The sequence below is a fragment of the Sturnira hondurensis genome, unplaced genomic scaffold (genome assembly GCF_014824575.4).
Source record: "Sturnira hondurensis isolate 20B ecotype Veracruz unplaced genomic scaffold, ASM1482457v3 Scaffold0012067, whole genome shotgun sequence".
Classification (NCBI taxonomy): Eukaryota; Metazoa; Chordata; class Mammalia; order Chiroptera; family Phyllostomidae; genus Sturnira; species Sturnira hondurensis.
The window spans coordinates 43,463-59,517 of record NW_028084698.1 but is presented as its reverse complement, the minus strand read 5'-3'; the positions used below and the strand labels follow the sequence as shown (position 1 = coordinate 59,517).

The window sequence follows — 16,055 nt, the reverse complement described above, 5'->3', positions numbered from 1 at the left end:
TACCAGCATCCTTGTTCCACACGGCCAAAACGCGGAAAACAAAGGCGCTGAACGTGGCTGCAAAGAACCCTCGCCAGTAGTTGTGCACAGCAAAGTACGTAGACGTGACCTCGATGCTGAAGAGCACTCCTGCAGGGGCAAAAACATAGCGTCGGGTGCGGACAAACGAGACAGGTTCTCTCCCACACCCCAGCCCCCGGGGACCTCTTCAAATCCATGCTCTAAACCATATCCCTAATCATCATGGCAGCATTTTGCAGGCCAGGGACGCTGTTCAACAAGATACAGAGAAGATGGGAAATGGGGAAATGGGCAGCCCTTAACCCACAGAACGTGGGGATCAGGTGGTCATGTTCTTTCCATCCCTTAGAAAGTAGGGTTGGGTGAGATCCACAATGTCAGCTATGCACAGGGATTGAAAAGTCACTGACAATTTTCTGCACACAGGTTATGAGAGAGAAATCAGCCAGAGCAGGTACTTGTCAGAGCTGATGAGCTGAACTCAAGATCACAGGGATGCTCCTTAACAACCCACAACTCCTTCTCCTTCCTCCCATGTACCATGTACCCAGGGCCTAAGGAAGAAATAAGAAAAATGAATAGGAAAGCCCTTCCTAAGAGCTGACAGTACTCAATAGTCCCAGAAAAGAAAGTAGAACATTCATCCACATTTAAAAAAAATTAATAACTTGACTTAAAAGGACCAAAACAACGGGAAAAACTAAGAGGCTAGAAGTTAAAAATATTTGTGCTTGCAAAAGGTGGGGGAGGTAGATGGAAAGCTAATTAATAGCCCTAAGTAGTACTGTTTCTGGGAGTAGATGCTGGCACGGAAAACTAGGAGGCGGAAATATAGACAAATAGCAAGGGTTGGTGGGGATAAAGTTAGAAACACAAACAAGGGCATAGAAAGCAAGATTCCGGAGTTGAGAAGAAAATCATCTTCAAACCCGTTAGATGCAAAATAAAAATTCAATGAGAAAATCACCTAAAACCTAGCTACGGCTCACCTTGATCAAAAACAAAGAAAGGAAACCAGGGAAATACAGCCCATAATTAGATGAAAGCAGAAGAGGGCCGACCCCGTGAACGACCATGAACTAGGTAAGGCTCGTCCCCTCCTTGTTCTCCATGGTGACCGACTGCTGCCCTATAACCCAGGCCCCTCAACCTGCTTCCCTCTCCAGGTGCCATCTCACATCCTAGCTCCTTTCTTCTGCCTGTTCTACATTCCAAGTCCCATCTCTTGAGTCCCTCAGGACCCCTGCCCCTCTCTTCCACAGGTGACAGTCCATAGCTAGACTAGTCACTTGCAACAAGAGGAAAGTGGCCTGACAGCTACTCCCTCATGGAGTGACCATAGCATTTTGGCAGAGGACTCCTAGGGGTCAGCTCAAATGTCACCTTGTTTGGGAAGCCATCCCCAATCCCTGTCCTCAGGTAGAAACCGTCCCTCCCTCACCTCGTTCTCTTGGAGTTTTGAACTAGCAGAGCACTTCCCACGTTCAGATGGAGTTATTAGTTTATAGCTCTGGGTTTCCCCTAAGAATGAAAAAGACCCTGGACCCCAGCACTCAGTACAGTGCCTGGCACATAACCAGGGCTCAAGGCCTGTTCGATGGATGAACAGAAAAAGAGAGGAGAGCGGGGGAGGGACAGGGAGGAGAGAAGGAAGGAAGAGAACAGAAGAGAATAGGATGGGTGGAATTTCAGAAAACAGAATGAGGGAATGAGGAATCTGGGGCAGACAAGCTTTGCCAGTCACCTCTGCCCCGGCTCCTCGAATCACACCAGGTAAGGCAGTGCCTTCTCGCTCTCAAAGGAGGATTCGACACGGTAGAGACTCAAGGGGGGAGAGTCTCTGTCTTTTACCAGTAATAGATCCCAAGTCGGCTTTGTTTGATCTGGGTATAAACTATCCAACTTACGAGCACTTTACAACCATTTTTTGAAATCCTAGGCCAGATTTCCTTTCCCACCATGTGGCTCTGGGACACTTCCCCTCACAGTCTGTCACTGTATCCTCAGGAATGAAAACTAATTTTAATATCAGCCAGAGCCAGACAGAAAATGTGCTGCTGAGGAAACAAGGCAGCAACAACACAAACAGCCCCTGGAAACGCTCTGATTGTGTCAGTTCTGACACGTCGCTCTCTCCTCCCACCCTGGAGCCTCTGTCCATCCCAGGGCCTTGTTCTTGGTCTCCTATCCTTGCTACTCAGAGATACACTCTTTCTCTCAAGTTCATTTCTCAAGTTCTCTCAAGTTCACCAGTTCATTTCTGCCCACAGATTCAACTACCACCTACAGGCTACTTGGTTAACAAAGCTATGTTTTCAGCCCAGTTCCTGAACTTCAGACTCACCAACCCGGCTGCCTATTTGATATCACTTGGATATTGCCACAGGAACGTCAAATTCCACCCATGCAAAGTGAAACCTATCAACTCCCCAAACCTGTTTTACTTCCTAGATTCCCTGTTCTGGTTATTACCGCTGGCCGCCTGTTTCCTTGTTAGGAACTCGAGAGTTAGCCAAGGTTCCTCCTTCTCTCTTATCCTTCACATCCTCACCTTGACCCACCACCAGGTCACACAGATTTTACTTTTTATCACCCATATATGCCATCCTCTTCTCCGGCTCTTCTGCCTCTGCCCAGTCCAGTCCCTCCTCCTCTACCACCAGAACAATGAGAGCAGTCTCCTCGTTAATCTTGGGTTAAACCTGTTAATCCACAGGCCAGTTCTATCCTGCACACACGTATCAAAGGGATTGGATCACCACGCGCATCTGGCCAAGTCACTTCCTTGTTCAAAATTCTCCCATGGCCCTGTGCACTCTGACAGCGTTTTCCAAAGTCAAGTCCGGGAGATGCTATGAGTCTCTTGAGAAGGTCCTTGCAAAAGGGATTCTGTGGGGTTGCCAGGAAGGAGTGGGCAGTGGGGGACTGGGTAAAAGGGGGAAGGGGTTAAGAAGTACAAATTGGCAGTTACAGAATAGTCATGAGGATGTAAATTACAGCATAGGGAATATAGTTAGAAATAACTGTAATAACTATGTATGGTATCAGGCAGGTACTACATTTCTTGGGTGGGGAATCACTTCATCAGTTATATAAGTGTCTAGCCACTATGCTGTACACCTGAAATGAACATAATATTGAATTTCGACTGTGAAAAATAAAAAGTTAAAAATAAGAAAAGTAAATTTAAAAACACATTTGGGCATGCAGCCTAGAGAATAAATATAATCTACTTTCTTGTGCGAGTCTACCAGAACCTTCGTGAGCTCGTCCCATTTACCTGTCTAGACTCATTTCCTGTTATTCCTCCCCCTGCATCTCTCAGCAATACTCACCAACTATAATTATAGCCCCTGGGTCTTTTTTTTAATTCTCACTGGAGGATATATTTTTGTAATTGATGAGAGAGAGAGAGAGAGAGAGAGAGAGGAAGAGAGAGAAATATTGATGTGAGAGAGAAACATTGATCAGTTGCCTCCTGTTGCCCCCTGACCAGGGATCAACCCACAACCCAGGTATGTGCCCTGGACTGGAATTGAACCCACAACCTTTTGGCGTATTGGGATGATGTTCCAGCCAACTGAGCCTCCTGGCCAGGGCATAGTCCCCAAATCTTGACCTTGCAATGCTATTTCTTCTGTCCACAATACCCTACCTTCACTGTCTTCCTTAAGTGTCAGATCCAACACTATCTCTTTATTTTTATTTATTGATTTGAAGCAGGGCACGGGGAGAGAGGGGACGGAAAGGAAAGAGGGGGAGAAAACTTGCTTCGTTCTTCCGCTTATTTATGCACGTGCCTTGACCAGGGATCGAACCTGCAACCTTGGCATATGGGGACGGTGCTCTAACCAAGCTAGCTGGCCAGGGCAAACACTACCTCTTTTGTAAAGCTCCTACGCCGATCCTTTACCCCCTCACTCCCTGCACCCAGGCAGCTTAGCAGAAAGCTCCCACTGCACTTGACCTGGCTGCCCTGAAGACACTCCTGTGAGAGGTGGACTGCTTGCCTGCCCGCCTGTCTCGTCTTTCAAGGTGAGCTCCCAGGGAGAGCACAGGATCCACCCAACACAGTGCCCTGAGGGCAGCACAGAGCACACGCAACAGAAGCCAAAAGGTGTTTGTCATTTTGGTAGAAGGTTGAAGTCTATTTCTTTCAACTGTGTAAGGAATTAAGAGTTGACTGGATAGTGAATAAAGGATTTTAATACTAATGTTTTCTTCTGTAAACCATGTTCATAAAACGATACCAGTCAAGTAATGTCATCTGCAGGTCCATTTAATATTCGCCACTTAATACAAACATTCTGGAAATGGCCTCTTAACTCTCCAATGCTTAACATTTTCTCGTGTCAAGAGTCATGTTTTGTTTTGTTTTTTTGTGGGTTTTAGAGCCGTGTTTTATCTGTAGTTTTCCTGTGTGTGGTCTTTCCCATACTTTACATACATGGGACCAAGAAAAACCTTCCTCATTCATCCCAGAAATTCCAATCTTAGGCAGAAAATTCAGATTCTCTTCACTTTTAAAGAATCTAACTAAAAACAAAACCATTTTTTTTTACCTGCCTAAAAACGTCCTTTAGATATTCTGGATTTGTAAGGTGAAAGAGTAAATAAAAGTGAAAGTAGCTATAGACATTAAGTGTGAAATTTAACATTTGTAAAAATTCCCACAGACGACCCTTCTTCAGTGGGGACCAATGATTCTAATGCCAAGAGCCAACAACAGACAGACAGGCAGGGTGCCGGCTGAGGCGTCTGCTGACCTCATCTCCTTAGGCGACGCACGCTGGCACCATGTCAGGACGAGTGGAGGTGGCACATTGTCATGAACTCTGAGTGCTTCTCCCTGTCATTCCTGGGCCAAGCCATCTTAGCCGCCGGAAGCCTCCTCTACAAAAGCACTGATCACATTTTCGTAGTTGGAAAGATACCTCTGACAACTGGTGCCTTTCAGAAACACATGCTTTTCCTGAAATTTTGTTTCTCTATCTGTCAACGTGGTGTCCTTTCTGTCACCAAGGAATCCAACGCCTGGCCGATAGAATCTCTGCTGTTAGTCTGGTGACAACAGATGACGATGAGTAAAGAAACACAGGCCACTGCTTTCTCTGGCCATGACTACGGGTCGGTCATCCAGGACAAGGGAAGCACTGTTCTCCCCTCGCTCCCCTCTCTCTTTTTTAAAAAATATTTTATTTATTTATCCTTAGAGGGGAAGGGAAGGAGAGAGGGAGAGAAATATCAATGCATGATTGCCTCTCATGCATCCCCTGCTGGGAACTGGCCTGCAACCCAGGCATGTGCCCGACCGGGAATCAAACCGAGATACTCTGGTTCACAGGCCCGCGCTCAATCCACTGAGCTACACCAGCCAGGTCCCTCGCTCCTCTCTAATCTCAGCCTCAGGCGGCTTTTGGCAGGAACCCATGTAAAGTGCTCAGAGCGCTGCCTGCGCATTATACACGCTCGCTGAAAGTTAGCTATTCTCCTTACACCGTTGCTTCACCTGGTAATGCTTGCACTTGGGGACGCTGACAATAGTTTGGGGAGTGAGGCAGGTTAGCAGACTGGAGTAGGAGGGGTGAATCACTTGCCTCCAAGGGGGGTCCCAAAGCAACAGCCGACTCCCACAGCGCAGCCCACCGTCAGCATGTCAGTGTAATAGTACGGCTGCTACTAGGGGAGAGACGGATGGAGAGAGAGAAGGGAGGGGTGAGGAAGGAAAGGGGGCAGAGAGAGGAGAGGAGAAGAAGCAAGGGTGGGGAATGAGGCAGAAGGAGAGGCTTAAGTCACAGGGCATCATGGTGGTCCCATTGCCCCCTGCAATTCCCAGGCCAAGACAGGAAGTGACCTCACAGCGCAAGGCCAAACACAGAAAATGAAATAAAAGTTAGGTAAATAAATGGTGGGCAGGTAGGCCAAGAAATGATCACCAGAGTGAGGCCGGAGGTGGGGACAATCAGAGAGAGGAGTGTCAATAGCAAGAGAGCCAGGAAACGACTGCAGACAAACAGATCGATAAAGCCTGCATGAAACAGCCACCAGCCTCAAAAGAACATACAGCCCTTTGGTGGAAAAATGTGGGTACCTGGAGCCCATGGGCTGAAGGCCCACCTACCCATCCCTCCAACGAGCAACCCTTTCCACCCCGAAGCTGTGGCAGCCACCCAGACCCCCTTCCACGTCATGCTCAGGAAACAGGGGTGGGAGGCAGTGGGACTTGCCTCCGACATGGGCCGCCAAGCAGCATCCCACGCCCACTGCGCAGGCCGACGCCAGGAGGTCAAGCTGCCCAGGCACGGTCTGCAACAGAGAAGCGCGCGCGGGACAAGGAGGGCGGCGGGCTGGGGTACAGGGGGCCGTGGTAAGAGAGACAGGGTGAGGAACTGGGAAGGAGAAAGGGACAGGGGCAGCACAGGAGGGAATGGCGGACAGGAACTGACATGGGGGGAGTGTGGACTGGCAGGCTAGCAGAGGCGCGGGCCGTGCGTAGGATCCGACGCAGGGGTGCAGAGCAAGGAGGAGGGGGACATTACTGGACAGACACAAGCTACACAGAAGCATCAGGTGGCGAAGATAGGCGGGGGAGGGGGTGGAGAACAGGGGAGCATGGGTTAGCGCCATGCTCCGCTTCAGCGCCGTGGCCAGCCCAGAGCAAAGGCAGCCCTCCCGACACCCTGAACACACGCAGCTCCACCTCATTTTACTTTCTCAGCCTTACCTCATGGACCCCAGAAAGCACAGACATGAACTGGCTGAGAACGGCCGCGCAGATGCTGGCAATGTGGACAAAGGGGCCCTGGGAGAGAGACGGAAAGGCGGGGTCAGGAGCAGGGGTCCAGATAGGAAGCCTGGCGGCATTCGTTGTGCTAACCATGTATTGCCCCTGGCACTGTACCGGGTGCCGGAAACACAGACGTGAGTAATACAGACGTTCTGCCTTCACAGAACTTCACCCCAGAGAGAAAGGGAGGTGATAGCTGGGCATTTCATTATTCCAGAAAATTCCAAGGGCTGGGAAGAAATGGAGGGAGGACGAAAGGACAGAGAGAGACGGGACAGAGGAGGTGGGGCTCCGAGGTCACAAATGAGTCACGTCATGTTGAAACAAAGGCGTGAGCCACGTGGGAATCAGGAGGAAGATGGTTCTCGGCTGAGGGCACAGCAAGTGCAGGAGCCCTGAGAGGGGGGCAAGCGAGCACGGTCGAGGGACAGGAAGAAGGCCTTGATACCCCAATACAGTGAGTAAGGAGCAGCCCGGGAGGAGAGAAGAGGGACAGAGAGGAGGCAGGTGCCCACAGGCCTCTGAGGCCCCAGAGAGAGCTCTGGATTTTATTTTAGGGATGGAAAGCCATCAGGGAAGTCCTTGCACAGAGGTCAGAGGTTGCTGATTCCACTCTGAAAAGAAGACTGGCTGCTGTGTGGCCCATCGCCCAGGGGGGTGGGACAAGGATGCACATGAGCACAACCTTGGGGAAAGCACAGCCTCTTTCTAGGTCTCAGTTGTCTGTCATATATTAAAACAAGGGCATCGGGCCCTGGCTGGTGTGCTTCAGCGGGTTGGGCACTGGCCTGCACACTGACTCAATGTCCAGTCAGGGCACAAGTCTGGGTTGCCAGCCAGGTCCCCGGTTGGAGGAGTGTGAAAAGCAGCCAATCGATTTTCTCTCACACACAGATGTTTCTCTCCCTCTCTTTCTCCCCTCTCTCTAAAAATTAAATAAATAAAAATCTTTAAAAAAAAACAAACCAAATCAGCATCTGCCTGGAGTATCTCTAAGACAGTGCTCTTCAACTGAGCAGATCCCTACCTCCACCCCAGGGGACATTTGGCAATGTCTGGAGACACTCTGGGGGCTGCTACTGACATCGATGAGGCAGAGGCCGGGGAGGCTGCTAAACAGCCTCCCGTGTGCAAGACGGCACACCCGAGCCAATGTCATCCAGCTCAAAGTGCCAACGGTGCCCAGGTTGGGCGGCTTCTCCAAGGCCCTGCTGCTCTGCCCAGGACAAGGACCTCCCAGGTGCTTCCCCCGCCTCCCGATTTCCCTTGTGCCCTTGGCCCTGGCTCTGGTCACTGTGGCTGGGTCCACGTCTGCTCCCAGGGCCACCCTGTGCCCAGCTCACACCTGGGGATGGCCACCTACCTCCTTCCCCACAGGAATGCCACTGCCCAGCCCCGCAGTCAGTGCCACAACCTTAGCCACGAAGGCCTTGAGGGTGAGATACTCCTTCAGGATGACCCCACGAAGGATCGTCTTCATTTCGGGGATCCCAGAGCCTAACAGGGTTACAAAATGATTGAGTGCAGGTTCAGGCTGGAGGCGAAAAGGGAGACGACCACCCAGACAGTGGACATGGGGATGGGGGGCCGGCAGGGGGCTCTGGTGGGGAGGACAGTGACAAAGCGGGGGCAAGGGCTGCTGGTAGGGCTGGGGGAGGGAGGAAGTGGGATGGAAGGGTCCACAGGACAATGAGATTACGCTGATGATGTGACCGGGGAGGCTCCCCCGGGTAAATCTCACCAACAGCCTGGGGAGAGATGAGATGGCAAAAGAGGGCGCTGAAGAGGATGAGAATTAGTGGGAAGGCGACCCAGACCAGGTACTGCAGCGGCAGGCTGGGCTGCATCTGGTAGTAGGTCCACTTGTAGGCTGCGGAGACACGCGCCTGGGCTCAGGGCAGCGGGGATGAGAGGTCGCCGCCATCCCCCCCAATCCCACCCACCACCTCCACCGCAACCCACCACACTCCTCTGCCCCCGCCTCCACCCTCACCTAACCCCACCCCACACCGCACCCCCTCCGCACTGCACCCCACCGCGCACGAGCATGCTCTCGCCGGGACTGTCTCACTGAATCTCGCGAGATGGTACTATTCTCACGGAACACGTGTGTGGGAAACCTGAGTTACTGGAGATGCTCTGACCCATTCCAGTTCCCACCATGCGGAGGAGGTGGAGGCCCTGCCACAAACCACAGCTGGGCTGGGGCTGTGGCCACGATATTAGAGGCCACGCCGGTGACCAGCCTTCCCAGTTTGCCCGGAAGTGAGGTGCTCCTGGGTCCCAGGATGTCCGGTGCCCAAACCAGGCAAGTCCTGAGAAAACTGGGGTGAGTGATAGAGGGGCAGCCACAGCTTGATTGGTGGCAGATGGAAGGGGCAGGAGTAATGGATCTGGGTCTGGTCCCGTCTGGTCTTGTTCTGGGCCTGATCTGCTCTGTGCAATGTCCCCGCCCCCAGAACACTCCCAGCTCGTCCTAGGCAGAAACGGTAGAGACAGTCCCCCTGTGGGGAGAGGCCGAGGGGACAGGGCCAGGTGAAACCTACCTTGAAGGGTTTTGGCACTAACGTAATCCATGCTCCAGCTAACCAGAGCCATAAGCAGTCCCAGGAGCACCAGAAAGATCCAGTCTTCCCCCAGCTTCCTTCTCACCACACGTCCCAGGCGGCAGATGCAGTCTAGGAAGCGAGAGGGGTGACGAAGGGGGTAACCAGTCAGTGCTCAGGTGTATCCCTGAGGACTGGAAGGGAGGTCTCGGTCTGTGTCTCAGTAACAAAGGGTCTCTCATCGGTGTCTCATTCACCGAGTTTCTCTTCCCTCCTCTGCCAGGTGCTGCCCCTTCCAAAGGCGCACTGAAGGCTAGTTCCCTGCTGGATCCTTGACTTCCTTTCCAAAACTCATTTCTTGGGGCTGGGTGGGAGGGAAAGTGGGGAACCAGGAACTGGAGAGACATGCCTCTCCTTAATCCTGGGAGCAGGGCTTTGGGGTGCATGTGCAGGGGGGAGGGTGGGGCACATGCAGTGGGACCTCCCAGTTATTCTCCAGGGCCCTGTCCCTCCTCCCGTTTCGCATTCCTTTACCGCTCTGTCCCTCACCTTGGCATTTAGAATAGTGGTCCTCATCTGCGCTGTCCATGGTAGCACTGGAGCCCATCTGCTTGGGCGCCCCTGTGTCCTTCTCCTTGTCTGAGAATTGCTCCTTGTGATGGCCATAAATCTGGACGGGGGGTGGGGGGTGGGCAATGTGCCTTATGAAAGAGTCCAAAGGAATAGACAGAAGGAAGCACGCAGACCCACAGGAACAAACGGCCTCTTAAAATCCTGGATGTCGAGGGCTTTGAGGAGGGTCTCTCTCTATGGCCCTTCCTGCCCTCCACTGCCTGCTCTCCATCCGTCCCCACACTCCCCTTTCTCTACCCTTGTCTGCCCATCCTCACCGGCTCTCCATGCGTACTGATCTCCATCCGTGGCAACCTTCATCAAGGAGGCCATTTCCTAAGACCTGTGCCTCTGTGTCCATGAGAAGTTTTCTTTGCCACTTTGCTCTCTGTGTCTCTGCCTGTTTCTCTATTATCCCAAGACCACGCCCACCCCAACCTCCCCCTAGGAATGCAGACATGGTGGCTCTTGGCTGCTCTGTGCCTTGGTGTGTCTGGCCTTAGTAGAGGCCCCTCAGATGCTCGGCCAAACGCAGAAAAAGCCCACCCCTCACTCCCTGGATGTGGATGCCCACACAGGAACCAGTCCTGAGAAGGCAAGGGAATCCAGCTCTTTCCAGAGCAGGGTAATTAGATGCTCCCCAAAATGTGAAGGGGGCCGAGGAGTGGCTTTCAGACCTGGTAGCTGCCTGCTCCCATCCCCAGGTGGGGCAGGTGTGTATGGGGCGGGGCCAGGGAGCCAGGGCTCCACCTGCGTTTAGCCTGCCCCACCCGCACTGCACCAACTCCCTCCCCTGGGGCCAGGGTCAGGCCAGGCCTTGTTGCTGGTCCTGGGAGAGCCCGGGTAGAAGAGATCTGATTTCACAACGTGCACAGCAGAGCTGAAGCCTGAGTAGTGGACAGGCACACACTAATTGCCCTGCTCACGGCTGGTTCATGTCCTGGAATGAGGTTAGTGATCCAGGGAGGTAGTGTTTCCGTCCACGCCCCACCTGGGACACAGTGAGAAGCACTACCTACCAGCGGCACTCAGTGCACGCCCTTCCACAGGCCGCCTCTCTCCCTTGGGTCCCAGGGCCCCTTGAGGAGGAAGGGTGCTGCATCCCCCAAATCCATGCTGGCTGGTTCAGGGCTAAGCACCACTGCAGAGCAGGGCTGGGGAGGGGAGGGAGGCATCCAGTCTGAAAGGGGAAGTGGCGCGTGGGCTTGGTTAACGAGAACGTGGCGGCATGTGGAGGGTGCTGCGTGTGTGTGGGAGAGGGTGTGAGGGAGCTTGCACGCGCGGAGACGTGGGCTCTGCGGCCAACCACTTGTGTGGCTTATGTAATAGGCACGAGCTCCGGGTGCATGTGTGGCTTTGCCGTCCCCGTAGGATTGGGGAGATCTGCTGGCAAAGGTTACATAAAAGGACAGACGTGTGGGTACCGAGCTGGGCCCAGCCCTGCTAACAATCGCCCTATTTTGAACACATTGCCATGCACTTTTTAAGTTAAAAAAAAAAGGTAACACTGCTCCTTCTTTTCACTCAATGCCTAATTTCCCCCGACCCATCACACCACTGGCCCCTGCACCCCAGCGCCCCCTCCCCTTAGGACTGTACCTGGTGGGGGTGGGAGTTGGGATAGGGACCTGCATCCTTCCGGTGCCTGTGCTGGAGGGCCCCGTTCTCGGAGGGCAGTCCGTAGCTGGTGCAGTGTTCAAAGGGCATGTACTGGTACTGGGGGGCACTGCCCCACCAGCTTTGTTCGCCCCTACGCCGCTGGGACCCTGATGGCTCCATGTTCCCGCCCCCGGCCAGGCCTTGGCCTGCTCGCCCCCGTCCTCCCCCCAGTACCGCTCCTTAAGCCTGTCCTCTTGCCTGTCCCCAAGGCGTCTGGGGCAGCATGCCCACCCCCAGCTATTTATAGCTATCTCTCCATCACATGACCCCCCCCCCCACAGCCACATCTGATCTGCTTGGGGTCGGAGCAGGTGTGAGGGCAGTGCGGGTGGGGCGGAGGTTGGGGTGACGACCTGAGGGACAGCCCCACAGGGAATTCCCTCAGCTGGGCAGCAGCACTGTCCGCCTTCTTGGTCACCAGGAGGCTTCCAGCCCCCTGGTCTCTCTATAAATATCACCCAGACCAGGAAGGAACACTGCTTAGCGTGCTCTCAAACCTGTGTGCACCCAGGGCATGTTAAACCTTCACCAGTGAAGTGTCCCATCTCTCTCTTTCTCAAAACAAATGAAAAAGTCCCATCTCTCCTCTAGGAAGTGAAAGGGGAGGCTTCCATGCCTGCTGGACGGTGATTCCAAGGCCCCGAAACACTGGAGAGGAACTCACCTCGAGGAGTAACTGGCGCCTCTCTGCCATCTTTCCCTGCCGGGTTTCCCGCTGCATATCCCACCAAGGTGTGGCGCTCACCTGTCTGGGCACCTCTCCCCACCCACCCACTGTTCCGTTTTCTCCTCCAGCTCTGCCTTGTCTGTCTGCTGGGGGCTGTTCGTCATGCGTCAGTGCCATTCCTTGTTGGCCCTGACCTCTCACCCACTGGGTGGGGGGTGCTGTGGGAAGCAAGGGGGGCAGAGCCTAGGCTCCTGGCATTTCTCCCACTGCCCGGACTGTGGGCCGAACCAGCAGCCTGTGCGGCCCACACTGTCCACACTGAGCTCCTGTCCACACTGAGCTTCTGTGTGGACTGAGGAGTGGGTCTATCTAGTTGGGTTAGATAACGGGGAAAGGGGAAGTGGGGCAGGGGTGGGGGGATGCAGAGAGGGGGTACTTCTCATGAAAAATATAAAGGATGATGGGGAAGTATTTTGCTATTCTTCTCTTCTCCAGGTTAAGAAATCATTTTCAGCCAAGGACAAACTATCCAGCCTCACTTTTTTTTTTTCTTTTGCCAATTTTCCTAGGGCATTCTTTCGGCTGTGAACTCCTCACGATAGAAGAAGGTTAGAAACATGAGCGAGGGTGTAGTTTAGGGTCCATCACCAAGTGGGGTCTGTCCCAAGATAGTCCAAGTTGAGGCACGGAAGGGCAGGGACGCTAAGTAGATGGTCTACAGGTAAATTGGGATCTAGGCCCTGTCCACAGCAGGTGGGAAGGTGGAAATCATCAGAAGTACCTTTTGTAACACAAATCCTCCACACCTGAAGGTTTACGGTCCACCCACAAAAATGACCATGTGCCCCGTTGAGGGACTGAAGGTTCTGCTAGCTTTGTGGGCAGAAAATAAGAAAAGAGTTCTAAGGGGTGGGTGGGAGGCAAAACGAATACTGTCTTCAAGAAAATGCTAAAGTGAAATTACATTTGGGGTGGGGAGGGGGCTTCAGAAACAGGAAAGGTTTTCAACTGTTTGTGGAGTATGGCTTTCCCGAAGGCAGCCAGTTTCTGCAGGGTCTTGATAATCCCCCCAAACAAGTATCTAAGGCACTATTTCTTCACTCTCCCAGAGAAAGTCAGGTCCTGGTTACGAACTCCGAGATGTGGAGGCTAGCTCCGTGGGGCTGGGGTGGCCCTCACACTGGACCAAGCCAAGCAGAAGCACCAGCTGCAATTCCGAGAACCAGATTCGGAAATGAGGAAGGTCAAGGAAACCTACAGCTGCTAGTGCAGGATGTGAGGGGCATTACCTTGAGAGTGTGATTATAAATCATTGAGATCTCATGGGTTATCAACCTTTGAGAGAGCAAGAGAACAAGAGAATAAAATTTAGACTCTGCCCAGCCTCCCTTACCCATCCTTTCGTGGGTACAGTGCTTGGGTTCTTATTTGGATGGACAAGCTGGATTTCCAGAAAGTTCTGTGAAACGCTCCATTTGGAAACAAATTCATAAGCATGCATGTATTCTATTAGATACAAATACTGTATATGATACATATTCTTCTGGGGTCCATGATACTAAAAGGTTAAAACCTACAGGCTTATGGACGTGCTCGGGGAAGGAAGGTTGTCCAAGTGACCAAATGGCAGTCATTTCTAGTCTACTGGTTCCAGGACCGCGCCTACCAGATCCTTGAAACACCCTCAGTCCTTACCTGTGCCCTGGGAGGCCCTGCTGATAGCACTGGACAGGTCTTTTTCTCCCTCTTCTGGTTCTCCAAGCATGATACACTCCCCACCCCTTCTCTCCCTAACTAGGGCTGAGATGGAATAATAATAAAGTCTTTGGTCTCAGGTTTATTTTCCCAGCTCAGTGGGAAAAATCTATAGCTCCCAAAGGTAAGGAAGGAGAAAAATCTCCTGCCAGGAGAAAAGTCCCAGAAGCAAGAAGGGCACAGTCAAGGTGACAGATTACTTCCCATGCTGCCTTCAGTGTCCTCAGAAAGGCAGTGACTCAGAGGGTCACGGACACAGAGATACAAGAATGCATGCAAAAAAGTGAGCACCGTGTTCGCTCCCGCAGTGAATGTGAACTCGGCTTATTAAACTGAAGCTCATTTTGTGAGATAGTTAATGTGTGAACACCATGCGATTTGCTGTACAGCATCACCTTTAGTCCTCATGGGGACCTTTGAAGGTAGAAATAATTTTCCTCATTTTTAGATGTGGAAGACTGATGTTCTGTGAGGTTAGGTACCTTAGCTAAGGTCTCCAGTATCTTCAAAGCCTGAGCCAGAATTCAAAATCTATTTGATTCCAAGTTCATGCCCTTAAAGTAACATTTTCCCTTTTTTAAATTAAAAAAAATTGTTTTAAATTGATGTTAGACAGGGAGAGAGACAGAGAGAACATCAATTTGTTGTTCTACCTATTTATGCATTCATTGGTTGATTCTTGTACGTGCCCTGACCAGGGACTGAACCCACAACCTTAGCGTATCAGGATGATGCTCTAACCAACAGGGTCATTTTCTCCTTTGTGTAACTGCAAGTCTCTGAGCCTCACTTTCCTCGTCTCTAAAATGGGACAGTGACTGCTGTATGGGCCTGTGGGGAGGGTGGGGAGGCTCCAAGCACTGGGCCTTGGACATACCCATTGGTTGTCAGTTGTAGCTGTTGGGGACTTCCTCCCCCCAATTAGATGCCTTCCTCCCTCCTTTGCCAAGACCCCACTTGTTTCATTTCTTCCCATTCCCTTCCCTGTTGGAGGAAGCGGGCCGGAAGAGGCAGCAGAGGGCAGCCCCCGGCTCAGGGAGATAATTTTAGAAGAGAATCCCCTGGCAGAGGTGAGCCTCTGGGAGGGGAGGGCATAGACGGTGCAATTCGACCTGACACCCTTAGTCAAGGGTGGGGGTGGGGAGGATGTGGAATCCGGCTCAGAGACCTATGCTGCTCTGTAGTTCCGGAGTTTATCACACCTCCTTAAGCCTTTCTATTCCCCAAATGGGGGTGTCCCCTGTTCCTGCCATTCCAGCACTTTCTTCAACCTCTCCTAGACTCCACATCCCTCCCTCCCTTGAGGAGATCCCTCTGTGATTTTTCACAGCACAGCCAACCGCATGCCCCTCCTCATGCCCTTTGCCCCCAGGGCCCGCCTCCAGCCAGTTCCCCATCCCCACCTGGTGGTGTGCTTGGGCACTAAGGGACTCAGGGAGATACTAGCCCCTCCCTGCTCTTCCTCCTCTACACTCAACTTCCTCCCAGGTCCCAGGGCTCTTCCTGCCACAGTGGCCCCAGGGAATTGCCCTTCTTGCTAAACCCCGCCCCCCGTCTGCACGGGAGCACTGGCCTCTCCAGGTCTCCCCTTTAGGCACACACAGCCCACTGCCTAGGCTGCTTCCAGGCTGCCTGACAATTCTCTTCCCAGTGCCCACCCTAGACCTTCCATACAAATGGGACCATGAGAGATAAGGGATTCTACCAGCCTCGCCATCCTCCCACTCCAGCCTTCCCGGCCTACTTGAAATATCCAGAACCAATACTGGCTGGTAACGACTTCCGGCTCTTCTGCCTGTGAGGCGGCCCAGTGCTGGCCACGTTTGGGCCATTGCCCACGGTCGTGCGACTGAGATGGGCTCATCTCAGGTGTGGATCTGCTCCTATTAAAAATCTGGCCACAAAATAAGAAGGCGTAGGCCTTGTGAGGGGTGAGGAATGCTGTAAGGGGCTAGGAGTAAGTAGGCATCACGTGATTATCTCAGACAGAGACGTCAGACGCACATCA

At 52.6% G+C, this 16,055-nt stretch overlaps 1 protein-coding gene across 3 annotated transcripts in view; it reads right to left on the bottom strand.

The window, feature by feature from the left end:
* Nucleotides 1-11,808, bottom strand: part of CLCN1 (chloride voltage-gated channel 1) — a 29,376-nt gene extending 17,568 nt beyond the window's left edge. For all 3 annotated transcript variants that reach the window (XM_037060656.1, XM_037060658.1, XM_037060657.1), the window contains exons 1-8: nucleotides 11,566-11,808; nucleotides 9,904-10,024; nucleotides 9,355-9,486; nucleotides 8,550-8,678; nucleotides 8,172-8,305; nucleotides 6,746-6,823; nucleotides 5,619-5,697; nucleotides 4-129 (exon numbers count right to left, since the gene is read on the bottom strand). In XM_037060656.1, the coding sequence (XP_036916551.1) occupies nucleotides 4-129; nucleotides 5,619-5,697; nucleotides 6,746-6,823; nucleotides 8,172-8,305; nucleotides 8,550-8,678; nucleotides 9,355-9,486; nucleotides 9,904-10,024; nucleotides 11,566-11,745 (979 nt within the window). In that variant the 5' untranslated portion in view covers nucleotides 11,746-11,808. The remainder of the gene's footprint in view (nucleotides 1-3; nucleotides 130-5,618; nucleotides 5,698-6,745; nucleotides 6,824-8,171; nucleotides 8,306-8,549; nucleotides 8,679-9,354; nucleotides 9,487-9,903; nucleotides 10,025-11,565) is intronic.
* Nucleotides 11,809-16,055: the final 4,247 nt, after the last annotated feature.